Below are 27,908 nucleotides of genomic sequence, written 5' to 3' on the forward strand. Positions count from 1 at the left end.
GGCATCTTGAGAATTCTCTGTGAAATTTATACTCTGTTTGATAAAAAAAAGTAGTTTTATTAATATAAAGGCAAAACTCTGCTGAGAGAATAGGCACCAGATTTACTGTTATCTGAACCTTTTAGCTCATGGATCTAAGTCCTGAACTAATCAATACCAGAGCAAGTCTGGGCAAACTGTGAAGTCTCTTGGAAAAATAGCTCACCAGCCAGGCATGTAGCTCAGCGGTAGAGCACTTGCTGGGAAGTGGGAGGTATTTATTTCAACCCCAGGGCAAATAAGCAGTAATCAAAACCAAACCAAAACATCACCACCACCACCATCATCATCATCATCAACATCATCATCAACAACAACAACAAACCTCAGCAGAAAAAAGAAGATCACAAAATGAAATCCCCAGATGGCAAGTTTAGGGCACTGAATACCTCTGAAGCATGACATTGAAACTTCTCCACCTTCAATAGGTCTAAATCCAAAAGGAAGTGATATATGTATACTTAGAAAATGCCTGACTAAATATGTTTTTAAATGAGATCAAATTATCTCTCAGTAACTGATTATCAACCTTATTATTTTTTATTGAAATAGTGAGGTTCTGCAAGGCAGCAGTGAGAGAGCAGATATTAGGACATCCTAAACTCTCAAAAGAGAAGGCTCCATTCAAACATACATAAAACTTAGGACCATACAAAAAGTTGTTCATGAATATTAATGGCAGCAATATTTATAAATATTAAAATGGCATCAAGTCCATACATTAGACTACAGGTCATACAATGGTGTAGCTGCCTGCTGCCACGTGAACTGGGTTCCCCTGAAAGGTGGGTTGGGGCTGAAAGAGATCAGACAGTGAGAAAAGAACGAGGCTAAGACAAACCTTTCTGTTCAAAGCCTCTGAAGTTTATTGAGAGTCTGTGCTTATAAAGAGGGAAGGCCCATCTCCTGCCAACCCATTCTTGATGCCTGGAGCCAGCCCGTAGGCGATCTACAGGGTACGTCTCCGGAAAGTCTCAAGGACCTTTCAGAAGGAAGCAGAGTCTTGGAGAAGAGCAAATAAGAACCATCAAGGTCAGAAGGCTCTACCCTAGGTAATCTCCTTCTTAGTGGCAGCAAGGTCAAAGTCTGGATCAGCCTGCTTCAAGGATGAGGGAGGCTACACAATGGAATATTTTTTTAGACATGAAGAGGAATGATAATACTAAAACATGGCTGAACTTTTCAAAATTTTCTAGATGACAGAAGCCACAAAAGATTCTATTTGTATGGAAGGCATCTGAATGGGCAGATCTGTCCAGATGGAAAGTAGATTAGATGGACATAGGAGTGCTATTCTTGGATATGTGATTTCTTTGGGAGCCTAGAGTTGGGTTGTCATGAGTTCATAATTCTGTGCACATTCTAAACCATGGACACACTACAAACATTCCATCTCAAAAAAGTTGCTGATGTGCCATGGGCTTTTTGCTTTTCACTTTGCTAGTGTACTCTGTCACTGTTAGTGGTTTGTATATTTCATGAACCAAAACTACCTATAGACTCAATGTCATTATTAAAAGTCTAGTCTTCATTGAAGAGATAGGAAAAAAATTCTTAAATTCTTGTGAAACCACAAAACAACCCAAGTAACCAAAGTAATCGTGGAGAACAGAGTGAAGGCTTCATTTAATTAAAAAATATACTACAAAGTTATAGAAAACAAAACAGAATGGTATCAACATAGAATCTGATATATAGATCAGTGGGACAGAATTGAGGTTCCATTAATAAATCCATACACTTATAGACAAAGTTACAGTCAGAGAGGGTGAATGGCTCTGGAGTTCTATTGGCAGTAGGACTACTGTAGTTAATGATAGCATAGCAATATTATGGAGGAGAGGATTTCAAAGTTTCTCACAACAAAGAAATGATGAAGAGTGAGGTCTGAACCTGAGTCTAGGTTCTGCTAGGAATGGTTTTGCATATTGACATTAACCATATTTTAAACTCTAAACACTTAAATCAGATAAGTATTTTTCTTATCAAGAAATAAAACCTTTAGCCAGGTGTGGTATCATACACCTTTAACCTTAGCATTAGGGAGGCAAAGCAGGTAGATCTCTGAATTTGAGGCCCGCCTGGTCTACAAATCAAGTTCCAGGACAGCCAGGGATACATAGAGAAACCATGTCTCAAAAATAAAAACAAACAAAAAATTAGCTGGACATGTTGGCACACTCAGGATTGCTTTGAATACTGAAAACAAAAAACAAAACCCCATCAACAGCAGCAGCAGCAGCAGCAACAGCAACAGCAACAGCAACAGCAACAACAGCAACAACAACAACAACAATTAATGCCACCAGGCTCCAGCAAGGAACAAAATTTAAACATAACTCTGTAAATGGTACAATGCAGACTATAATACATGTGTTTCAGATGTTTAAAGTCACTACAGATCTATATACATGATGTAATTTTTTAGATTCTTTGACTATTTCATGCATGTGCATGCTGCTGTGGTGTTTTGAATCGAAATGGCCCCATAGGCTCATAGATTTGAATGCTTGGACATTAGGGAATGGATCTACTTGACAGAGAGTATGAGGTGTAGCCCTGTTGGAGGAAGTCTGTCACTGGGGTTTCAAAGGCCCAAGCCAGTCCCAGCATCTCTCTCCCTGCTGCTACCATGCTTCCCATCATGTTGATAATGGACTAAACTCTGAATTTGTAAGCCAGCCCCAATTAAATGCAGAGCTTAGATACTGTAGCGCAGCAGCTTCACAATCCTCCATACAAGCCAAGTGTCCATCAACAGATGAGTGGATAACAGAGTACATATATACATAAGATGGAATATTGTTCAGTCTGATAGTGATGTGTTGGTTGGTACAAGTTACAGATGGATATACCTAGATGACAGTATGCTAAGGGGAAAGAGTCAAACAGAAAAGGACACATGCCATATTCATCTACTTATATGAGAGAAAGGAGAATCCACAGAAATAAAAAACAGATCAGAGGATCAGAGCTTATCAGGGACTGAAGGAAGACAGAAAAGGCCATTGTTTTTTAAAGGGTGGAGGCACTTGAACCCAGGTTCATGCACCCACTAAGGGGAGTTTGTGTCATTGATACTCATCGCCAGCCCAAGTTGCTGTTCTGTGGTTACAGACTTTCTGTTTGTGAGAAAAATGGCAGTAAGGATTATATAATATTATACGTGACATTGATGTTATCTATGACTTATGCACCAAAAATCACCAAAACAAGAATATTTATAGTGCATATTATCCATGGTGGCTCATGTCTATAATTGCAGTACTTGGAAGACTGGGGCAGTAGGATTGACCAGAGGTTTGAGGCCAGCCTGGGGTGTAGAATGATTTCTGAGTAGTCCTGGGCTGCAGAGTGAGAGCCTGTCTCAAAACCAACATCAGTAAAAGCAAAACATTAAAAACTATTGAGTTGAGCATTTTAAGTGGATAAATTGTCTGGTAGTTTGAATGAAAATGACCCCTGCAGTCTCATATATTTGAAGACTTGGTCCACAGTTGGTTGAATTATTTGGGAAGGATTAGGAGGTGTGGTCTTGTTGGAGGAGGTATGACACTGGATGAGGGCTTTGAGGTTACAAAAGTCCATATCATTGCCAGTTGGCTCTCTCTTTCTCTCTGCCTCATGGCTGTTATATCAACATGTAAACTTTCAGGTGCTGCTCCAGTGCCACATGGGCCTGCCCTCTGCCATACTTCCTTTCATGATGGTCATGGACTCACCCTCTGGGACTGCAACCCCAATAAACTTTTCTATAACTAGCCCCAGCCATGGTGTCTTAGCACAGGAATAGAAAAGTAAGACAAACTGTATGCTATATGAATTATCTTGATAAATCAGTTAAAAAAGAAATCTATGGTAAATTTACTAACAAAATACCTGCATACTGATGGATGAAAGATTTTGGAAAATAGGTTTTAGTAAGTAATAATTCAGAAATATCAGAAGGGAAGAGTGTGTTAGCTTCAGACAAGTTTGGAAGTGCCCAGCTGTTGTGCTGAAGAGGTCAGCTCAGGACCTTTGGAAAATTCAAACAGGCACCCATCCCATCCTGGAAGAGAGAGGTCATGAATCATGTAGGCTGAGAGGAAGAGGCTGATTAAGCCCCTACTACCTCATTCCCTAAAGACCAATCAGTTTAAAGGGTGCACTGTTCTATCAATCATATTGTGCCTAGTTGCTGATGCTTTATCCACCGGTGGAAACTGTATAAAACCTCACTGACAGTGCAAACCGAGGTCACGACTCCAGCTGGCTGGAACAATAATTTCCTCTTGCTTTTGCATGGATCCCCAGCTCCGTTTTGCCCCCCCCCCCCAAGTAGCTAAGGCTAGTCAGAGTCTTAAAGCACCCATACAAGGCACATTAAATCCAGGGCACTCTGGAGGGTGGCAAGAAGCACGTGTGCAGCTGCTGGTGGGTGTGGTAGGGAGAAGTACACAAGTAGCTGTTGGGAGGGAGTTTAGAGTGGATCAACAAATTAACACATCAGATGGTGCTCAACGTGTTAGGCTTGCACTCACTTTTAAAAACAAACTGGAGGCCCCAAATGGAAAACATGTGATTAGGAGGTGTGGAGAACTGGTTTCTCAGCAGAGCTGAGCCACATAGTTCCTTCATTCCTTCGGTTAGGAACTAGAACAAAGGCACATAGCTGCTGGTGGATTTACCCTGGACCCTTATCAAAGGCCTCTGGCAGCCTCAGAGAGTTTGAAGTGGGAGGTTCTGGGAACCCCTTTATTGTGCAAGCAAACAGGGTGCTCAGAGGTGAGACAGAAGCAGACAGTAGAGATTGTTCCCTTCCAACAAGCAGATAATCAAAGAATAGAGATGAATGAAATTTGATTTGATTGTTTTTAAGGATAGGAGGGAGTATTGTGGTAATTGTTTAAGTGTTTTTTAAGTATATGTAGAATAAAGAAATCCAGGCAGTAGGAAATGAAGGCACAGAGATAGAATAGAATGAATGAGAAAAAGGCATTGAAAGAAATTTGAAAAAGTCTATGCCAGGGCAGGACTCAGCTTCTTTGAATGTGGTCTACACAGGGATTCTGGGATTGCTTAGCCTGCTATGACAGATTAAGAGCCTGGAAATAGGCTTATACAGTAAGTAGAAGGGAAGTTAATTGAAGTTAAATACATAGGAAAGGATAGAAAGTTAAGTAGGAAAGGATATTAATCCCACAGAAGGAAGAATTTAAGTATACATGGATGAATAAAGAAATAGAGGTTTTTTTTTTGTTTGCTTTTTTTTTTAAATTCTAAATTGTAGGTTGAGAGCAGGAGATAGGGAGAACAACTTTATCTCAGACAGATAATAGAAACATAGGCCTTGATCTGTGTAAGAACAAGGCAGGGGATAGTAAAGGAACAATGTCTCCACAGATAATAATATTTGTTTAAATTGCTTTAATTGCTTTGAGTTGTATTAATTATCAAAATGTATGTGGTTATAAGTTTGGTGGTTATGATATTAAAAATCCTCTGGGAGAGAGGTCAAGCTACTAAATTGAATCTATCTACACCTTTGATGATTTTGGGTTACTGGAGCAAGGACATGGTATTTTGAGAGAGAGGCTCTGTATTTGTATTAATATGAAAGAAGAAAGGGCTTTTGGACCCCTTCCAGAATAATATGTTCAAGATATGACAAGGGAAGACCTTCTGAAGTTCTTGAGTACAGAAAAGAAAAATTCGAGAACATCAAACAGGACAGGTAACATGATTCCGCCACATAGGAACAGCTCTGTAACTGGCTTAGAAATAAAAATACCTTTAGCCAAAGTTTCAGCTAAAATTAGACAATAACTCTTGTTGGTTATGGAATCCTTAGTATTCATCATGCCATCCTTCATATTACATGAGTAAAGATTTATTACAATTGATTATTGATCAAATTAACTAATAAAAGGATAGCTGTCTTTCACCTGCTCAAATAAGGAGCAAAAAATTCATCCTTTACTGATCTGTGCACCTTGCATAATCCATACGACTATCTTAACAGTATTGAAATTTTGGTTGTAAGACTCATATATTACAGAATGTACAGCTCTAACAAGATCCATCCACAGGGATGCCGAGATGACCTGCTGCTCCAGCTACCCGCCTCTCAAAACAGCTTCAGGAATAACCGCTGATTCCTGATGGACTAAGCTCATCCAGTCTTTTAGACAGTTCCAGTCAGAAGTTCATTCAAGTCCTGAGTCTTCTAAGTATACCAAGGCTGGATAACAGATGCAATGGCTAACTTTCTTAAGTCTAACCACTTTTTCTAATTTTCCTACTCCTCCCTACCCCTTTAAAATTTCCTTGTCCCTATTTATCAGGGAGTAGTTGTGAGAGTGGTCATCCTGATCCCTTGGGTTTGGGCATTTGATTATGGCTATTTTATAAAGTATAGGTAGGTTGTCATTTTAAGGGATAATTTGGAAATGGTCATAATTTTGAACAAGGAGGAAATAGATGGGATGGATTACTTGAACAAAGCTTTGTATAGTCATAATCTTACATTGATAGAAATCTTTATAATTGATGCAAAATTGAAGTTATAATTTCTTACATTGGTTCCGAATTTATATATTGATACAGATTTAAGGTTTTCATCGGTATAAATATTTGTATATTGATAAAAACTTTTAAATTAATATTGTTACTCTTCGATAGACATTGTGCCTATGCAACTCATTTAAGAATACAAGGCTTTGACCCAGTTCTTCTAGCTGCTATTACAAGCTGTTTAGGATGATTAAGTAATACAAGTTACGGGCCAGATAGTAAACTCATGGTTATATTAGATTCTGATTTATATCTGAATTATAACAAAATGTTTTTAATATTATTCAATTAGAAATAGCTAAGAGTAGTCAAGGTTTAACAGTTCAGATATACTTTATATAGTCTTTAAAAGCATCAGAAATTCACAGAATATAGCATGTAATGTTATTTCATTATTAAAGATCATTTACTACAAGGCATGTCTACTCCTGACAATAGCGTCTTCACAATTAAAAGAAGATATTGAGCATCATTCCCTCCAGGCAGAGTTGCTTATCATAGCGAAGCAGCCACAGGGCAAAAATTCCCCTAATTCATCTACAGACAAAGAATACTGTCCAGGAAAGGACACACATGTGGGAGAGTCAACAGCCTAGCTCTGCCAAGTCAGAGTAAGCTAGTCCTTCATAGTTCCTTCTTCACAGGTCTGCCATATGGCTCTGGGCCAGAAGGCTGAAGACAGATAGATGCTCTAATGTTATAAGAAATTAAAGGGCTGTCCTGGAAGCCAGATGTCTCTTCAAATTGTATACTTTTTGGAAGGTAGGTCCTTGTGTTTCCTACATATTCAGGTAATATTTAATTTGTTCTTGGATTTCTGATGGGGTTGAAGACTAGTTAGAGTCTCATAATCAAACTTAAGTTGTTTAGCACTAAGTAAGGTTATTTAAATTTGAAAGGGTGGTTTTTAGATGTAATGCAAGTTAAAATCAGAACATAATCCAGTATAAAATTGTAAAACTCTTTAAGTTAGGATAGATGTTAGAGTAATGTACCTAAATTGACAAGATTGATGGACTGAATGTTATTAGTGTATATCATACCTTATAGTTCACATAAATGAAAACCTGAGAAAAGAGGCCTTTTTAATGGACAAAAAGGGTGAAATGTTGTGGATTTGGTCAAAATTACACATGAATTTCCATGTCTGAATATGAGACTCTGACAGTCTCTGCCCCCGACTGGTTCTAATTGGTGAATTAAGTTGCTGGAGGCCAATGGCTGGGCAGAAAGACAGGGGCATGCCTTTGAGGTTCCCGGGCAAGGTATGAGAGAAAGGAAATCTCCATTGCCTGCAGAGTGTAAGACAGAGGGACAGAGACATTGCCAAGATGTAAGAGTCCTGGGTCTTGGCCCATGAGCGCTGCAGGCCTGGGCCTGTGTAGCCTGGATGGGAAATAGATTTTAGTAAGTAATAATTCAGAAATATCAGCAGGGAGAGTGTGTTAGCTCTTGGGAGGTTTGGAAGTGCCCAGCCATTGTGTAATGAATCCAGAACACTCTGGCGGGTGATGACAAGTGCACCCAGCTGCCAATGAGCATGGTAGTGAGAAGAATGTGCAGCCATTGGTGGGGAGTTTAGAGCGGATTGCCACATTAGCCCACTGGCTGGTTTCTGTGATGTTTTTTCATCCTCCCACATTTCTGCCTAGAAAGTCTGTGCACTAACCACAGCAATCCTAACCATTTCAGTCAGTATCTTTGACATTCTCCTTCTTCATCTGTGAGATGGGAGATAATATCTACCTCATGATGTGGAGGTAATATCCACCTCAACATTCTCTTTCTTCATCTATGAGATGGGGGCTAATATCTACCTCATGATGGTGCTGTGAAGGATAACGAGGAGGGAAGGCAGGTCTACCATGACACTTGAGATAAGACAGCTGTTTAGTGACTTTTAAGCATGAGTTTGACAATGAGGTATTGGTCTCAAGGAGATGGAAATGTGTACACCAGCTTTCCCAAGTGAATAAAACATTGTGGAGAATTATATAAGTTCTCAGCTTCAAATATTAACATATACTTGCATATGTACATGTACATGTTTGTATTTGTTTGAACAATTTACCTAGCACATATAACATATACTTGGAATTTAGGGCCTAGTCCCATTGCAATGTTTTGTTTTAAACTTATTCCTGAAGTCATCATCATCATCATCATCATCATCATCATCATCATCATCATTCTTAAGACAAGATGTCATTGTGTAGCTCAGTCTGGCCTCTAGCTCACGACAGTACTGTACCAACCTCCCATCTTTGGGATATAGGCATATGACACTGCTTAACCCTGAAGTGACTTGAGAATCTACTTCATGACGCATCTGTTTCACAACGCAAAACGAGAACAGCTTTGACTTTTTTCAAGAAATAAACTCTCTTCTCATGGAATAACAAGCTCCTCAACTGATATATGCCATAACCAGGATATTTAGAAAATAAAAAAGGCAAGCAAGAGATTCTTAGTAAGGCTATGTAAGCATCATGCCCCCCAAGAATAGTAGGCATTATTTACTAACAAAAATATTAAAGGAAATGTATTTAATTGTTTTGGAGTTTGAAGAGAATTTTGTTAGCATTTCAAAGAAAAACTCCAGGGCAGGCGAGCTGTAAATTTCAGTTTGGAGAAGAGAAGAAGAGGAAAGTCATTTTCTTTGTGTAAGCTGAGTATGGAGGATAGCTACATGGTGGCCTCCTTTAGAGAAAACTAAAGTAACCCAAAGTGCCAGGAAAGGCATGCTTATCAGCACCCAATAGAAAAGACAGAACGGAAGACAAGTTCCATCTTTCTGACTCAGGGGTCAGGACTCAGGCAAACACCACTTGGCTCGACTTGGAGTAGTGTGGTGAGGGTAGGGATTCTGGGAAGGAAAGTATATTACCATTGGCTGATCATTCCTCCTGCCTCTTTGGCATGGCATAAGGTGATTGTGCCTCCCTAAGGTTCCACAGACAGGCCATTGAACCTATTCACCTGGAAAGCTGGGACTCCACCTCCACACAAACCAGAGATCCCATTAAGTTGACCAGAAGGAGGTTTCCCTCTGTTGAGGCCTGCCTCACCCCCATTCCCCAGGATAGCTGTAGCCATTTTGTTCCAGGCCTGCCAGTGATTTCATATCGTTGCTGTAATATGCCTGCCAGTCATTGACACAGAAAAATAACCTGACTCAGAGCAAGGTCGTGCTGATCACATATCCTGTTATATTCTGTATGTTAATCTCATGAAATTCCACAAGACTTTATGTAGGACACATCAAATTAAAGGTCAATATGAACTGTTATGTCTAAAATGGCTTGACTCAGAGCTGACCACCAGACAGTACTCCCTGCACCTGCTCATTATGGTTTTTGTATAAGCAGACAGAGCAAGAGACTCAGGGTCGTAGTTCAGCCCTGAAATTCCTAGCTATGGCCCTGATCAGTCTTGGGGTGTGTGTTCAATAATCTAACCCTGTCTAACTGAAATCAGTGTCTGTGTGGTTTGTGGGATGACTTCTGTACCTCAACACCTTAAATGGGCAAGAGAATCAGTTTTTTGCTGTGAAAAGGGTTTCTTCTGATTAATCTTTTTTTTTTTTTTTTTTTTTTTAATGGTTTTTCGAGACAGGGTTTCTCTGTATAGCCCTGGCTGTCCTGGAACTCACTCTGTAGACCAGGCTGGCCTCAAACTCAGAAATCTGCCTGCCTCTGCCTTCCAAGTGCTGGGATTAAAGGCGTGCGCCACCACACCTGGACTGATGAATCATTTTTAAAAGTATGTTGGTTTTTAAAGATTTTCTTAGGTTCCTAGACACTCAAGCTGGCTTTCTGTTGTCATCTTTGGAAATTCATGATTGAAAATTTAATTGTATTAACTAAATTAAACTTTATTTAAATTAAATTTAATTAATTAAGCTAATTTATAGTGACAAAATGAGTGCATGTCTTGTTTTATAGAGATAAGAGCTGGTGACAGTATGATGCTTGATTCTTTTCTTGTTGAGAAGGTGCTGTGCTGACTCGTCTTTGCTTGGGTTTCTGAGCTCATTAAATTCTTAAAGGATATTTCTAAAGTATGCACAACTAGGAAAATGTGCTTAGTTATATGAATTAATGATATTTAATCAACATGGGTGTGGTGCATTCATGCATTCTCTTTTTTAAAATAGAAATTGCTTTTTCCTGGTGACCTCTGTAAGTCATGTACATAGGAAAAATGTAAAAAAGTAAAACACAATAAAAGAATTTATGATCCACTATTGCCACTATAAATTAATTTTACTCTCACTGTACATACTGTAGAAAATTTTGTCTGCTTCAACATACATACTGATACACACACACACACACATACACACACACACTTCCTACCTCCTTACATACACAAATATACCACATATCCCATTCTCTTCCTCCCCAGTCTTTAATACCACACTTGCTTATATATATATATATATATATACATATATATATATATATGTATATATATATATATATACATATACACACACGCTCTCCCCAATGCTTATCTTCCCCTCACACATATGCACAAACCCGTTTCCCACACATATACACAAAGAAACACCTCTCACAGACACAGACACATACAACAGCAACCACACCCCAACTTTTTGACATTGCCCCTACACCACACATATACAAACACACACACAGATACACAAACCACAAACTCCAAGTCCTCTCCACACACACACACACACACACACACACACACACACACACACATACACCATGCACCCAGAGAAACACACATATATTATACGTGTACACACACACACACACACACTCACACACACACACACACTCATGTAATTTTCTTTGTGTCTTTACACACTGTTTGCTATGCTACTTGGCCAACTTTATTTAATGACACATTGTTAACCTCTTCACATTTATAACAGTAGATTTATTATGACATCAAGGATCCATGGAATGTTTTATATTTAGTCTTATTACAGCAGTGCTTTCCCTGATTTGACAAGGAGCCAGAGAAACATAAGAAATATTTTATTTCACCACTGTGCTGCCCCTTAGGTACTCATGATTTTAAATTATTTTTTTAAAAAGTATGATTTCAAATGAAATATAATGATATCACTTTCTTTCTTCCATTGCCTTGTTCCAGTCTTTTGTGGCTACCCTCCCTTGAACCTCTTCCATGCCTCCAGCCAAGTGGATAGCCTCTTTCTCTTTGATTATTATTGTCAGCACACATACACACACACACACCTCCTAGAGGATAATGACATAGGAAGAAGACAAATGATTGTGCCTAACAGTATGTTCAATTTGAGAAATCTCTGCTCCACCAGGGCTTTCTTGGCAATCTTAAATATAATGAAACTTACCTCAATATTAAAAAGAAGACAGGGGTCTGGGAACACAGCTCTGTGGTCGAGTGTTTGCCTGTGGTGGTTTGAACTAGAATGACCCTCATAGGCTCTGAGATCGGAATGCTTGGTCACCAGGCAGTAGCACTATGTGAAAGGATTAAGAAGTGTGACGTTGTTGGAGGAAGTGTGTCACTGGGGGAGACTTCAAGGCTTCAAAAACTCATGCCAAGTCCAGAGTTTCTCTGTCTTCCAGCTGCCAAAGGAGCTGGATGTAGAAGTCTCAGCTACTTCTCCAGCCACGTCTGCCTGTGTGCAGCCATGTTCTCCACCGTGGACCAAACCTCTGAAACTGTAAGTAAGCTTCAGTTAAGTGCTTTCTTCTGTGAGTGTTACCCATACAAACTGGGTAACAAGGAGGTCCTAAGGAGGATGCATGAATCTCACTCAGGAGGGGGAATTAAACAGTCATTGGAGGTGGGAGGAGAGAGGGAACTGGGCAGGAGAAGAGAGGAGGGGAATGAGGTGGCAGGCGATCAGGTGGTGGGGGCATCAAGAGAGGTCTGGGAATGAGAATGGAAATCAATTTGGGGGTGTGGTGGGGGAATCTCTGGTGACTAGCTGGAGGCTTAGAATGGGAGAGGTTACTGGGAGTCTGTGGGGGTGACCCTAGCTGAGATTCCTACCAGAGAGGGGATATAGAGACTGAAGTGGCCACCTCCTGTAGCCAGGCAGGACTTCTGGGGGAGGGGAGGGACATCAATCCACCCACAAAACCCTCAACTCAAATTTTGTCTTTCCTACAAGATGTACAAAGATAAAGATGGGGCAGAGAATGAGGGAACAGTCAACCAATGACTGTCCCAACTTAAGACCCATTCCATGGGAGAAAGCCAACCCCTGACACTATTAATGATACTCTGCTATGCTTGCAGACAGGAACCTAGCAGAAATGCCTCCTGAGAGGCTTCATCCAACAGCTGATAGAAACATATGCAGAGACCCAAAAGGAAACATCAGACGGAGACCAGGGAATCTTGTGGAAGAGTTGGGGATAGAAGTGAGCAAGCTGGAGGGGTCAAAGACACCACAAGAAGACCACAGCGTCAACTAACCTGGGCCTCTGGGTACTCACAGGGCTTGGGCCATCAGCCAGGGGGCATGCAGGGGCTGTACCTTGGCCCCCTACACATTTGTAGCAAATGCACAAGTCTGGTTTCCCTAACAAGTGAAGCAGGGGTTGTCTTGGTCTTTGTTCCCTACCATTTGATCTCCTGGACTGTCTGGTTGGACCTCATTGGCAGAGGATTTGCCTAGTTCTTCTGGATTAGATGTCCCAGGGTGGGGTGGTACCCAAGGAGGGCTCCCTTTCTCTATGGAGAAGGGGAAGGAGTAATGGAAGGAGGGATTTGTAAGGGTAGGTCTGGGAAGAGAGGAGGGAGGAGGGCTGTGATCAGGATGTAAAGTGAATAATAATAATAATAGTAATAGTAATAATAATAATAATAATAATAATAATAATAATAATAATAATAATATAAAAGTGTGGCTGTGATCATGGTGTCTCTTCACAGCAATAGAACACTAAGACAGGCCTTAAGTTTAATTCTCAGAAACATACAAAAGTAATTCTCCTCTTATCTTGGGATTAGAGAAATCGCTCAGAAGCTAAGAGTACTTGCTGTACAAGATCCCGGGTTTGGTTCTGAGCACCCACATCGGGCAGCTCACAACCATATCTACATTCAGTTTCACGGAGCTGACACTCTCTTTCTGCCTCTTTGGGTAACCTGCATGCATGTGGTTCACATATATACAGTAGGCTCATGTACACACATATTCACATAAATAATCTTTAATTAAACAAGGAGACTGAGAGTTTACACTGAATGAACCTGACTCTGAAGTCTTTAAGCTGTAGAAGCCATTAGAACACAGAAACTGGTCTTATTGTCAAGTTTTGCCGTTATATACTTGGTTTTGTAGTATACAGGTATCATCATATTTATAAATGTTTGAGAAGAAGAGACCCTTACACTCAAGGGCAATGATATACAAAGTGCCGCCTAGGACGTTTTGAGGTCTGTTACTTTATGAGCTGTAGAAACGTCACAGCTGATTGTGAAGCCAAGAACTGGACGAGCAATGCTCATCCAGCTCAGCTCTCAGTGCTGTGCAGCACCAGCTCAGCTCTTAGTGCTGAAGTCTACACAGCACACTGGTACTTCCTCCCCCTCCTGCGCTCACTTCTAACAAAGAAGAGAAGCTGGGCAGAGTTACAGAGGTGAGAGGAAATACAGCACACAGTGCCAGTGGAACAGCCTGCTGTGGCTTAAAGCTGATCTTATGTAATCAAGTCAGTTAATTACAGGTTTTGAGGACTACATTGTTAAACTTATTTTTCAGTTAGAGGAAGGAAAAAAAAATAGAACCCTTGATCTCTGTACAAATAATTGCCAACACGAGACAGGTTTAACGTTATGTTTGCTGTGCCTCCAGCATCCTTCAAAGCACCTTACATGTGCTGATTTCCTTCATGGTTGTGGCTGGCATGGGATGCTCTCACTGCTGTCTACATCGCCTGGAGCCTGTGAGGCTTTGTTGCTGAGATGGGTGTTGTTCTGCATGGATCACAAAGGTCCTTGTCAGAGAGATGGTGACAGAAGGCCATCTCTGATTGTGTAGATAGATAACCCTTGGGGCTGAGAGGAATCAGGGATTGCATGCTGTCCTGTGGATCTCACAAGGACAAAACCTCAGCTCCAGACTGTGAGAACCTTCTCTACTTCTAAGCACCAGAACTGTTGGGCAACAGGGTATGTTGCTGAAGCCACTGCATTTGTGGTGATTAGTTATACAGTAACTGTAGCGTAGCATAGTGTTATCTTCATGAACATGTATGTTCATGCTATGACAACAAGCAGTTCCCAAACCTCAGGTCATCAAAAAATATCTCATATATTTCTACAGAATTTAGCTGGGACCTGGAAGTGTCAGAGTGTGTGAACTGGAAGCTTTCACAGTACCAACCTTGTGGGTTTCATAAAATTACAGATTTGTAGACATCTTGCCAGTATTTTCTTCCTTAAGACTGCCCAGATCACCAGAGACATATGCCTAGTCTACAGTTCTGCAGGGATTCACTCCTCTGAGTGAATTCAATACTACATTTCCATATCATCATCATCACCATCATCACCATCATCACCATCATCACCATCATCATCACCATTGTGGTGGTTTGAATATGCTTGGCACAGGGGAAGTGTCACTATTAGGAGGTGTGCCCTTGTGGAGGAAGTATGTCATGGTGAGGGCAAGCGTTGAGGAATCCTAGTGCTCAGTGTCTCCCTGCCCGTGTTGAAGAGACAGTCGTCTTCTTCTGGATGCCTTCTGATTAAGATGTAGAGCTCTCATCTCCTTCTCCTGAACCATGTCTGCCTGTACACTGTTGTGCTTCCTGCCATGATGATAATGGCCCAAACCTTTGAAATTGTAAGCCAGCCCCAAGTAAATGTTTGCCTTAATAAGAGTTGCCTTGTTTATGGTGTCTCTTCACAGCAATGAAATCCCTAACTAAGATGATCACCACCACCACCACCACCACCACCACCACTATCACCACCATCACCACCATCACCACCATCACCACCATCACCACCATCACCACCATCACCACCATCACCACCATCACCACCATCACCACCATCACCACCACCACCACCACCACCACCATCACCACCATCACCACCATCCTGGAACTGGGCAGGCAAGCAGTTAGATGTGAGGGAAACAAGACCACTGCAGATCTTGCATCTTGGTGGCAGTGTCTCCTGATGGTCTGATGCCCTTTCATGTCTAAGCATCTTTGAAGCTGCAGTTAGGTTGCTCCGCTATACCAGGAACTCAGCTACCAACTGCCACCCCTGTGCACCAGTGAAGGGGCTACATCTCCAGAAGACCCCAGCGCTACGGCATCATTTACACTGCCATTCTCAACCCTTGCTTTTTCTTTTTCTTTCTTTCTTTCTTTCTTTCTTTCTTTCTTTCTTTCTTTCTTTCTTTCTTTCTTTCTTTCTCTCTCTCTCTCTCTCTCTCTCTCCTTCCTTCCTTCCTTCCTTCCTTCCTTCCTTCCTTCCTTCCTTCCTTCTTTCCTTCCTTCCTTCCTTTCTTTCAAGATTTTATTTACTTATTATATGTAAGTACACTGTAACTGTCTTCAGACACTGCAGAAGAGGGTATCAGATCTTGTTACGGATGGTTGTGAGCCACTATGTGGTTGCTGGGATTTGAACTCAGGACTTTTGGAAGAGCAGTCGGCGCTCTTAACCACTGAGCCATCTCTCCAGTCCCTGTTTTTTCTTTTTCTTTTTCCTTTTCTTTTTCTTTTCCTTTTTTCTTTTTCTTTTTCCTTTTCTTTTTCTTTTCCTTTTTTCTTTTTCTTTTTCCTTTTCTTTTTCTTTTCCTTTTTTCTTTTTCTTTTTCCTTTTCTTTTTCCTTTTCTTTTCCTTTTTCTCTTTCTTTTTCTTTTTTTCTTTTTTTTTTTGTGGGCTTTTCTAGGGGATCATGAGGAGCATTCCTAAAAGGAGATCCACCATACTCCATGGATGTGCTATGCAACTCAAAAATAGTTATAAAAAAGTTTTAAAAGTCACAGTACAGAATAGGGTGGGCTACTTTTCTTTCTGAGTAGCCTATATCAGTTTCTTTTGGAGTATTTGCTTTGCTTTGCTAATGAAACTGCTCAAACTCTGCCTCTCAGTGTGAGCCATGTGACCTATTGGAGACCCCACAGCCATTCTCCTTCAGTGCGACAGTGGAAAGTACATCACTAGACAGTTACCCATGGCAAACCGCTCATGTGACAGGAAGCAATGCCTCCTGCTAGTGTACCTGGAAAGAAATTACTAACTGTTCAGGCTGAAGTTTTTATTAAACTTTCCATTTGGAATTTTTCTTAAGATGGAAATTTTAAAAAACCTTATTATTTATTTATGTGGATGTGCGTGTTTTTGTGTATGTGTGTGTGTGTGTATGTGTGTATGAATGTGTGTTGTTTACAGAAGCAAGAGAGGTGTAGGCTCCCTGAAGCTGGGGTTCCAGGCAGTCATGAGCTGTCTTCTGGGAACTGAACTCAGGTCCTCTGTAAGACCAATATGCGCTTTTAACCACTGAACCCTTTCCTGAGCTCAAAGTGGGAATATTTTAAAGAGAGAGAGAGAAAAAGATTAAGTTGGTTCTTATGGAGACAGAGACTAAATTTTTTGAAACTACCAGATAAGCAGTGTTTAAAGGGAACCCTTTATTAGCAGTTAGAATCACCAATAGACACATATCTATGCTTGGTACTTAGCAGACAGTGGGACAATTTATTAAAAATAAAAAGGATGAATAAATACATACTTAGCTTATAGCTAGGCCTCCACAGACTCACAGGTTTGAATGTTTGGCCCATGGGGAGTGGCACTATTAGAAGTGTGGCCTTGTTGGAGGGAGTGTGTAACTGTCAGGATCTTATATACTCAAGCCATGTCAAGTGACAGTCTCCTTCTGCTCCTGTGGATCAAGATGTAGAACTCTCAGCTCATCCTCCAGTACCATGTTGGCCTGGATGCTGCCTTGATTCCCACCATGATGACAATGGATGAAACCTCTGAACTGTAAGACAACCCTAATTAAATGTTTGCCTTTGTAAGAGTTGCCTTGGTAATAGTGTCTCCTCATAGCAATGAAACCCAAACTAAGACAACTATTCATAGCTGTTTTAAGCTCCAGTTATGAACAAGTACATCCCTGATGTTTCAGTGTCTGCACTTGATTGTTCTGGTAGCTTTAACTTGTAAGGTGCTTCTTATTTGGCATGGGAAGGGCACCTCTTTTTGGGGCTACAACTTCCTGGATCTTTGGCACTTTAGAGTCTTAGCTTTGGAACTGCAGTTTTGATGTTGTCTCACTGGCTGTCTATGACTCCAATTTTGGACAAGTTATTCAACCCCAGTATTTTCATCTTAAGACAATGATGTACCATTTCTTGTCGATCTTATAGGGAGGGCTACAAGTCCTAATGCGTACACGTGCTGCCTGGCTCATAAAAACACACTCAAATAGTGCTGATTCAAAACAAAACAAAACAAAACAAAACAAAACAAAACAAAACAAAACAAAACAAACAAAACAACAAAAACCTCTCCACCAGAATCTTTCCAGAATTATCTTGCTTCTGATGCTGCCTATAAACCACATTGCCAGAATCAAGGGACATCTCCTTTTCAAAAATAAAAGGGGGAAATGCTGACTATCCAATGTCCATGTGCCATGTTCTTTTATGAATCTGTTTAAAAAGCATACATTCTTTTTTTTTGGACAGGGTTTCTCTGTATCACCCTGGCTGTCCTGGAACTCACTTTGTAGACCAGGCTGGCCTCAAACTCAGAAATCTGTCTGCCTCTGCATCCCGAGTGGTGGGATTAAAGGCGTGCGCCACCACGCCCAGCTTTACATTCATCTTTTTAACAACTGTGATTCTTCAGAACTTGGGCAAAGGAGGAAAGACTTGTTTTCACATTTAGGTGAGAAGATGGAGAGGAGGGATCAGTGAGCCCAAAGCACAGTAGCCTCATCGGAGTAAGCGGTGAGGACTGAGCAGAAACTCTGTGCCAAGTGCTTTCTGTGTGATCTCAACCGGCTGAGGTAGATATGAAGGTATCTTTATGTCACTGGCGAATAGATGAGAATGGGGCCAGAAAGCCTTGTTTAAGGTTGCCGAGATGAGTTCACCCTCCAGCTTCTTACACAGGATGACTTTGGAGTAAATTGGTCCTTGAATAATGACTTATGATTTAGGCAAGGAGCATTTGTCACTTGCTGGGAGTGAGGAATGACCTCTACTGAGAGAGGTTATTGAGTGTCAAGCAGCACAGGGACATAATTTCCACTCTTATCCTGACAAAATGGCCTTTCTTCTGACCACAGGATTATCCTGTCCCCTGCTGTGCAAAGTAAATACCTTCTGTCAACTGTTAACTTCCTGTTTTGTGACTTTGAAGACACAATGGATAGACTCAAGTGCAGCAGAAACCAGCAGCTTTTTAATAAGTTTTCTTCAATGTCAGTAAATCCATTTTCTTCTCCATTTAAGAAGATTAAAATTCCAGTAATTACACTTTGCATCCATCCAAGAAAATTTAAGATTACACTGGGGGGAGGGGGAGGGGTGTGGCACTGTTTAACACATGCAAAACATATGCTCCACCACTGTACCCCACCAACCCCCGAGAAATTAAATTCTAATGTTAGAAAGCCACAAAATTCACTCTGGAGCTGAAAATGCTGGCCAACTGGAAAGGAGACATTCGATGTTTGTAGGACTGTGAAAGGCAGCCTGGTTCCTGCTTGAACAAAGGCTAGAAACCCCTGTGACCCTGAAGGGACAGAAGGCGTTTTGCCCCACTCCTGGTCCCGCAGCCCTCCATACATTTGTGGCCATCAGTCATGTAAGGGCAATGTTCCAAGCCCCTCTAAATGTAGAGAACGTGACCACAGGTCATGTAGGTTCAAGACAGATCTCCATTTTAATAATGTACCTAAAGGCCTGAAGGGCTTAGCCAATTAAGCTTTCCTACCCAGACACTCCTCCCTGCAAAAGGTATTTAACCGTAGGCCTGCCCTGAGAAGTGGGGTACAGTTTTGCTCATTCACTTTCAGTCATGACAATAAACGCCTTAAAACCATGGACTGCCTCTTTTCATCGGAATCCGCCGTGGGGAGCCATGGAGAAGACCTTTGCCTAAAGAGCTGCTGCTTAACCTCCCGTATAAAGTCTACGCTCCCAGCCATGGCCACCAAGCCTAGCCCAAGACCACCGCCACAAACAAGCCAAGGACTATCCCTGAGGGATCCAGCTGGAGCTCTTCTCTTTTCCCCCTGGGCCTGGGCTAGATCCAGCCTGCGGACCCCCACTCCATTCTCAGCTCTTCTGCGGCTTCCAGCGGGTGCCTGGGTGCCTGAGAGAGCCTGAGAACCAGATGGTCTCCTTGCAGGCTCTGGGATTCCCCAAGCCAGCTCCCGCTGTCCCCAGGACCTCAGATTGCGCTTCCTCACCGCTGGAGCAGTATTCTGAAGCTTCCCTATAGCCTGACACTGGTCCAGCGCCAGTGTGGGGTAAGCGCAGTCAAAACTCCCGTGTCCTACCTCCCGGAGCTGCTCAAACCCTGTAGCAGAGCTGATGCGGGACTCCATTAACCCTACAGATGTAGTGTCAGTATGATAGACACCACCATTACCTGGGGTTTCAGAATCTCCTAAAGTTAGGATTCAGCTGCCATTAGGATCGTCGTACACATCAGATAGTTAGTTACTGCATCTTCTATAGCAGTCATCAACCCCTGACCACTTTATCCTCTTAAAAAATGGCCTCTCAATAAAAAGTGAGGAATAAAAAGTTTACTTAGTGGAAACATTAGTAAGCACGGAGCATCAGATCACAGTGAAAGCAGAAGAATTCATTGACTGGCATGGTGTGCCACTTTACTGATGGCAGTTGTGTACTGACACTCACTGTGGTGCATTCCAGAGCCTTGCTAGACTTACCACTGGTTTCAACAGAGAAGTAGAAGGTATCTCTTGTTGCGTGGCCTCTGCCCTTGTTCAGGATGTAGTAGACCCGCATCTCATCAATGTCAGCTTCAAACAAGAACAGACACTGTCGTAAGTCACATGTGCACAACAGGAAAGGGGTGTTGGCAACTTGTGTCCCACATGGTGTGGAAATGTAACATAATTTAAATATAGGTGGGGTGCTTTAAATTTTTAATTTATGTTTATTTATTTAATGTGTGTGTAGTGTGTGTGTATTTGTGTGTGTGTGTGTGTTATGGTATATAAATGGAGGTCTCAGGCCAACTTGCAGGAGTCTGTTTTCCCTTCCTACCATGTGGGTTCTGAGGACTGAATTCAGGTCTTTAGTCTTGGCTGTAAGCACCATTGCCTACTGAGCCACCTTGCTGGCCAACAGGTCTGTTTTTTAAAGCTAGAAAGGCAAAAATAAAAGAACAGGGATACACTATACATCCCGAGGAACATGCTGGCTACACATGTTTTATAGCATCCGGCCACTCTGAAGAGCCAGGTCAATATGATCTTAAGTCTCTGTGTGAGCAGAGAGCTTGCCATAATGACTTGGACCTGTTAACTCTTTGTCAAAATTAGTTTAAATAACAGTTAATGTTATATCTCGAGAACAAAGAAAATGAGAATAAAGCTACTGTTTTTTTTTTCCTCATTGTCTATAACCCTTGCTTTAAACAACATGTTTCTTAGATCTGTGGTTGCTTTTTATATTAGTAATCATTAGTATTTTAATGACAGTTTGCTGTTAGATTTCACCATTTTTAGAAGCAATCTAAAAACACTGTGGTGGTTTGAATGAGAACACCTCTCCCCTCATAGGCTCCCATATTTGAATGCTTGGTCTGCAGTTGGTGGAACTGTTTGTGAAAGACTAGGAGGTGTGGCCTCCTTGGAGCAGGTGTGCCTGGAGGGGTGAGCATTGAGATCTCAGAAGCCCATGCCAGGCCCAGCTGGCCCTCTCTTTGCTTTGTGCTTGTGGGTCAGATGTAAGCTCTCAGCTATGACTCCAGCATGGTGCCTCCCTGCTGGTTGTCATGCTGCCTGCATACAGACTCACCCTCTAAGACTGCAAGTCTCAATAAATTCTTTCTTCTATTTCTAAGTTGCCTTGGTGGTCATGGTGTCTCTTCACTGCAATAGAAAAGTAGCCAGGACCAACCCTCTCCATGAATGTTACTCTGTGACGATAGCCAGGTACATGCGTGTTGATGGTGGAACACTCCATGCATCTCTTTACATCTCACGGGCAAAGCTACCTAAAGGAATCGGAAAGAACAGCCCCAGGACCTCTGGTGCCACAGAACCTGGAAAAGCAGGGGCTTCTTTCTTGTTCAGCACTAGTACTAACTCAACATTTAAAAGGGAAATGAGTCCTTTGTACACTTAGGCTAACTGAGTTCTATGAATTTTAATAAATTGATTATATTCTTTCCTACATTGAGATAGGAACTTACACTGTAGCCCACTCTAGCCTGGTATTTGTTACAGACTGGCCTCAAACTTGCAAGTCCACTGCTTCAGCCTCAGTGCTTGGAATGGCAGGAGTGAGCTTTCAGCTTCAGAAATTACTTTTGAATAGTACACTAAAATATATGATGTCATCATTTATATCTCAAGTCTAGATGAAAATTATCTTAAAATTCTAGATTCTACTAACAAACTATGACAATTGCCATTCCTAACTTCAAAACATGTCATCAAAATAAACATAACCTTATGATATATCAAAAGCTAAGGCATAATTACAAGGTTTATTGGTTTTCTGTTAAGTGGCTCTTCTAATGAATAGTTGAAAAGGACTAGTTTTTTTCAATGAGTAATTTTACATTTACTATGTTTTCTTTTCTCTTTCTTTTTTAAAATCCAAATTAGCATCAGAACCATTTTACAGAGCTCTGAGAGCCCTAACCCACTGAGGGAGATAGACCACAGAGGCACCAGTAGAAAAAAAATCTGACTGACCTTGAGTGAACATGTGGGTATTCTCATTTCCAAGGCCAGCATTGATGATGTAGCCATGCTCCGGTCCTCTGGTCACTTTATATGTCAGGAGTCTGTGGGGAGCACCCTGATGTGTTGCTTGTAAATACTCATTGGTAATGAGGAAACCCAAGTGTCCAGTGTGAAGGAGCTTCAAGGCTGTGGCACCCCTGTTGATGCCCATCTGTGGGATCCTGTCGTCAAAGGGGCTTATCTGGATCCACACTGTCTGAGGCACATGTGTCTCTAGGGCAGTGTCTGGGAAGACATAGAAGCCTGTGTGGATCCCATCAGTCACAGTGAAGGAGAAACTGTCTTTGCTAGTCTCACTGCCATCGTGACAATAGAGAATCAGGCTCTTTGTCAGGTCCTTCTTGGTGAAAGTGGCCACAGGATGACTATCATTATATAGAATCCTGCCATGGATGGGGATCCGTGTGATGGTAAAAAGAATAAAATCAGCTGGAGTATCCTCATCTTCCACTGTCAGCTGAGAAGGAGTGACCACGATGCTGTCCCCTCTTTGCAGGGCTAGTGCTTGGATAGTCAAGGTAGGTTTCTTGTTGTCCTGCTCTGTGACAAATATTCTAAAGATTCTGGACTCAGAGTGGTGTCCCCCAGTCACTCTAAGCTCAAAGTGGTCCAACTTTATTTTATCCTTTGAAATATGAACATAGGATATCTTGTGTCTGGCCAGTTGAAGCTGAGTAAAAGAAGCCATGGGCTCCCCAGGCTGGTCAGAGCTTTCCAAGTGGCCTGTGCTAGGAGCTCTTGTGATACTGTAGAGAAGTTGTTCACCAGGGCTGTGGATGTCACTGGTGTTAAGCAGTTCAGTAGTGAGGGTCATTCTGTTACCTTCTGTCAAGGTGACTCTTTTGCTGACTATCTCAGGGACGGCACTGTTTGAGTTGTCAACGGTGATATAGAAATAGCGATCTCTCAAAGTGTTAACACCATCAGTCACATCAAACTTGAGAAGATCAACAGCCTCTCCCTGGCCTGTGTGGATATAATGGATAAGGCCTCTGTCAATTTCACCCTGGGTGAAATTCATTCCCACAGTGAGGTTGTGCTTTACATCTCCCCCTGGCTTTCTCAGCCGCTGCAGAAGTCCCTGCTGAGGCTCAGAGTGGAGAACAAAACTGAGACTCTTGTTATCGGAGTCGAGATCTATGGCTTTGAGGATATGATTTGTGATGATCTCAGAGTGTCCAGTTTCTATTTCCAGTCCGTCATTGATGGTCAACTGAGGAACCTCATCATCCACCAAAATGACAGCAATGGGCACCGTTGTGTGAGTGGTGTGCTTGCCATCACTCAGCCAGACCTCAAAGCTGTCCTCCGTGCTCTCTGAGTCATCATGTTCATAGGCGATGGAGGAGGGCTCTTGGATCTCCTGCAAGGTAAAGCTGTGGATGGGCTTGCTGCCTGTGACCAGCTGCTGTGTGATTTGTCCATGCTGGGGGAGGACCGTGAGTCGAAAGTGAAGCTTATCCGATGGGAAGTCAGCATCTACTCCATTGACCAGTGAGGCATCTATGACCTGGCTCATCCCCTCTAATACCACAAACTCACGGGTGAAAAGTTGAGGCTGCTCATCATTGGTGGGCAAGATGGTTAGAGGGAGGAGGACCTTTGGGGAGAAGTTGATGCCGTCAGAGCAATAAAAGGTGAATTGATCTGCCTCTGGTTCTATTCCTTTGTGGATACTCTGTACATAATTGATGCACCCCACTTGAACATCCTTGACGAAGAAGGCACTGATGGGGTTGCCAGCCCGTGACACTTCTGAACCAGGAGCTGGTGCCAAGTTTTCCAGGTAGCCAGAGGATGGCTGTGCAGTCAGAGTGCAAAGGATTTCACCTTTGGAAGTGTCCACATCTTCAATGTTGACATGTTGTGGGGTCAAGAGGTTCTTCCCACCTTCATATACGATGAAGGGCTCTCTTACCAAGACCTTGGGGGCCATGTTATCCACGGGCAGTACTGTTACTTCCACCAGTACCCTCTCCAGTATGTTGTCTCTCATGGCCCAGTGATAAGCATCTTTGGAGAGGATGAAGCTGAAAGTATCATGCACCCCTTGGAAGCCAATTTCACCGCTAGTGTGAACATAGCTGACTGCCCCACCAAGGAGCTCCTCCTGGGTGACTTGCTCTGCAGGCCAACCATTCACTAGAATCACGCCCAGTTTAGGCTTGTCCTCCACAATGAAAGATAGCATCAAATCATTTGTGTTCTTTCTGCCATGAGTAACATCAATAGTGATCTCAGAAGCTGCATTTTCAAGGACAGTTAGAGAAGTAGCCAATACTGGAGTCCCTGTGATAGAAATCCCAGGACTTCTGTCAGCCACAGCAGGCTGCACAGAAACCTGGACAGTGATGGGTATATGGTGCACTCCATCACTAACCTCTAGGTAGATGACGTCACTGTCAGTCTGGTCTCTGCTGTTCTGATAAGAGATGCTCCCACTGATAACATCAGCTAGCATAAATGACTCTCCTGGAACCATATATTTTTTAAAGTACTGCAAGTGTCCATGCTGGGGACCCCAAACTAAAATGAAGAAAATTTGATCATCATTGGTGTCAGGGTCTGAAACATTAAGTTCACCTCTGCCAAGAATAAAGCTATCTCCCTCTAAGACAGCGAAGCCTCTATTGATGACTTTTGGTGGCTGATTGTTCAAAGGCTGCAGGAATAGTGTGAATGTACCTGGCACACTGTTGCCTACAGTGTCTTCCACCTTGTAGGTGAATTGTACAACTCGAGGTACAATGCCAAGATTTCTCTGTGGGGGTCGATAAGCAATTTTTTGATGATTGACCTGGGCTTGGGTAAAATGAACGATGGGTCTACCTGGTGAATCAGTGAGCACGATCTCTCCAGCCTGGACTTGATGGTTGCTGTCAGTGTCTGTTGGTCGCGTCAGTAGAGTGTACCACAGGTTCTGTTCATCTGAGTTCTGGTCCGTGTACTGGAGGTACTTCTTCTGGAAGGGAGTGAGCTGGTATCCTTGCACTGTCATTTCTAGGGTAGTTTCTGGAGAGAGCTGAGGATGCGACGTATCTGCAGGCTGAATGCTGATGGTGAAGAAGTGCTGGTTGGAGAGGTTTGGTGGGTCATGGTCATCCTGCACATGGAAGGCCAGATGAGCCACTGGAGATGGGCTATGTGGTCCAGGATGGGAGAAGAACAGTCTCCCTTCCATTATGTCTCTCTGCAGCCACTCAGTCACCACCTTCTCATAAAGGCCCTCCTTTTCCACATAGTGCCAGTCACTGTACAGAAGGGACGAAGGGGGTTCAGCCTGCCTCAGCAGCATGTTGCCTGGCTGCTGGCTTGAGCTGTAGGAACCAGGGGCCAGGTCTTCATGTGTTTCTTCCTCTTTTCCTTCCAGGTGTTGGTTTTCCAACACAAAGAGGATAGCTGAGTCCTCAGAATCAATATCAGTGGCACATAAGACAGAGGGGGATATCTGGACCACTTGCCCTTCAGTCACGGAGAGTCCCATGTTGGTGGTGAGCACTGGTGCCTCATCATCCACGGGCACGATAGTGATGGGGAAGAGGAAGTCCACCTGGTGGTGCTCATCCTCCATCTTGAGGATGATGTTGTCACTGTAAGAGTCACTGCCATCATGCTGGTACACCACTCTCCCTGCACTTAGGTCTGCCAGTGTGAAATTCTTGCACCCAGAAGGTGCCCCATGCACTACCAGCTGCCCGTGTTGCAAACCTCTGACTGCAACAATTTTTATTTCTTTGGAATTTTCTTTATCACTGACCTGAAAGCTTTGGGCATCGGACAAGGGCCTTGCCTGGCCTTCAAAAACCACAAGTCCTCCTCTGTAGCTAACTATTGGAGCCAGAGCATTCATAGGCTTTACCACCACCATGAAAGCAAAAGGCTCAGAGGCATCACCATCTTCATCCACCACCTGCAGTTTGAGCTGAAAGACGTGGTCCCCTTCTGAGCTCCCCGTTGGGGGTCGATAGGCAATTTTCAGCTCTTGAAGCTCTTTCTGGGTAAAGAAAGAGACTGGAAGGCCCAGGGGGTCATCTGTGTTCACCACATAACCCTGTCCACCATGGTGTCCAGATGGGGCCTCGGGGATATTGAGAATGTTGAAGACTAGGTCGTCAGGGTCTGACTCACTGTCTTCTGCAGCCAGCACTTCAGGTGTCAGGGCTGTCAGTAAGGACTGTTCAACCTCCACCATCATTAGAGCCGTGAGACTAGGTCTTGGTGCTGTGCTCCTGGCTCGCTTCTGGATTCTGACTTGAATTTGGAAGTACTCCTGGGCCAGCACCTCCACTGACCTAGTACCTTGTGATTCTGGTCCAAGCAGCTCCACTAGCATGGGCACGTAGTCCCTGCTGGGTGAAGACTGTGTGGTGGTATGCTGGTAGCGTACCCCAGCCTGGATAAAAGCCTCACAGTCAGCCAGATGGCCCCTGGAGAGAGGGTTCCCAGCGGTGTCCACCAAGCGTCCATACTTGGGGAGTGGTCCGCCAGGGTGAGGAAGCAAGGTGAGCCTGCACCTGCTCCTGGAGGCAAAGTTTAGCACTCTCCTGTCGATGGCGTGGCTGCAGCCTAGCACTTTAAACACTTTCAGTGGCCTGTTGCGCGCCACCAACTGAAGCTTGGGGAAGACTACATTCACTTGCAGAGTGAAGGGCAGCACCAGGGTGGAATTCCCTGCGTCATAGCGCACCTGCAGCTGTATCCGGGTTCTTGTGGAGCTGGGCGAGCCGAAGTGAGTGTACTTAACCTGTTGGGCCCCGAAATCACAGGGAAATTGTTGCGGGGAGAGCGCGCCTTGGAGCCGCGGGAAGTCCAGCACTGTCACCTTGCACTGGTCCCCTCGCTGCACTCGAATCACCAGATCCCGCAGTGGGTTGAGCCAAACCGAGCGGCCCTGTGGCACTTGGAACCCGGAGTTGGCGATCAGAATGCCAGGGTTCTGGTGACTACCACCATTAAGCGCTCCCCAGGGAGGCAGGTAAAGCTCACAGTGGGACACGTTTTCACGCAAGGGTACCCGTTCCCTCAGTGCGCAAGTCAGAAGCAGGCAGGTGAGAGTCACTAGCAGCTTCAGGGACATCCCAGGAAGGTTCAGAGAATCTCCAGCCATAGTCCGATGGAATTCTGGAGTTGATATATCTAGAGGATGCCCACTCCAGTGGAAGCAGAGAGACTCTGCGGGAGGGCGGGGATGCTTGGATCCCGCCAGATCTAGGAGCTGCAGCAACTAACAGCAAGGGACAAGCTCTCTCTGTCTTTTGCATTCCAAGTGTCCACCTGAGCGGGTGTCACTGGCCCCCCAGATGTGCCCCAACACATAGTGAGCATGCAGGCACTC

At 43.1% G+C, this 27,908-nt stretch overlaps 1 protein-coding gene across 1 annotated transcript in view; it reads right to left on the minus strand.

The window, feature by feature from the left end:
- The window catches only part of Frem3 (FRAS1 related extracellular matrix 3), an 80,210-nt gene extending 52,507 nt beyond the window's left edge, over positions 1–27,703 (minus strand). The window contains exons 1-2 of the mRNA XM_021170967.2: positions 22,523–27,703; positions 20,522–20,614 (exon numbers count right to left, since the gene is read on the minus strand). Of these exons, the coding sequence (XP_021026626.1) occupies positions 20,522–20,614; positions 22,523–27,680 (5,251 nt within the window). The 5' untranslated portion in view covers positions 27,681–27,703. The remainder of the gene's footprint in view (positions 1–20,521; positions 20,615–22,522) is intronic.
- Between the last annotated feature and the right edge of the window lie 205 nt (positions 27,704–27,908).

Source organism: Mus caroli, unplaced genomic scaffold (genome assembly GCF_978045245.1).
Source record: "Mus caroli unplaced genomic scaffold, Mus_caroli_1 scaffold_10, whole genome shotgun sequence".
Classification (NCBI taxonomy): domain Eukaryota; kingdom Metazoa; phylum Chordata; class Mammalia; order Rodentia; family Muridae; genus Mus; species Mus caroli.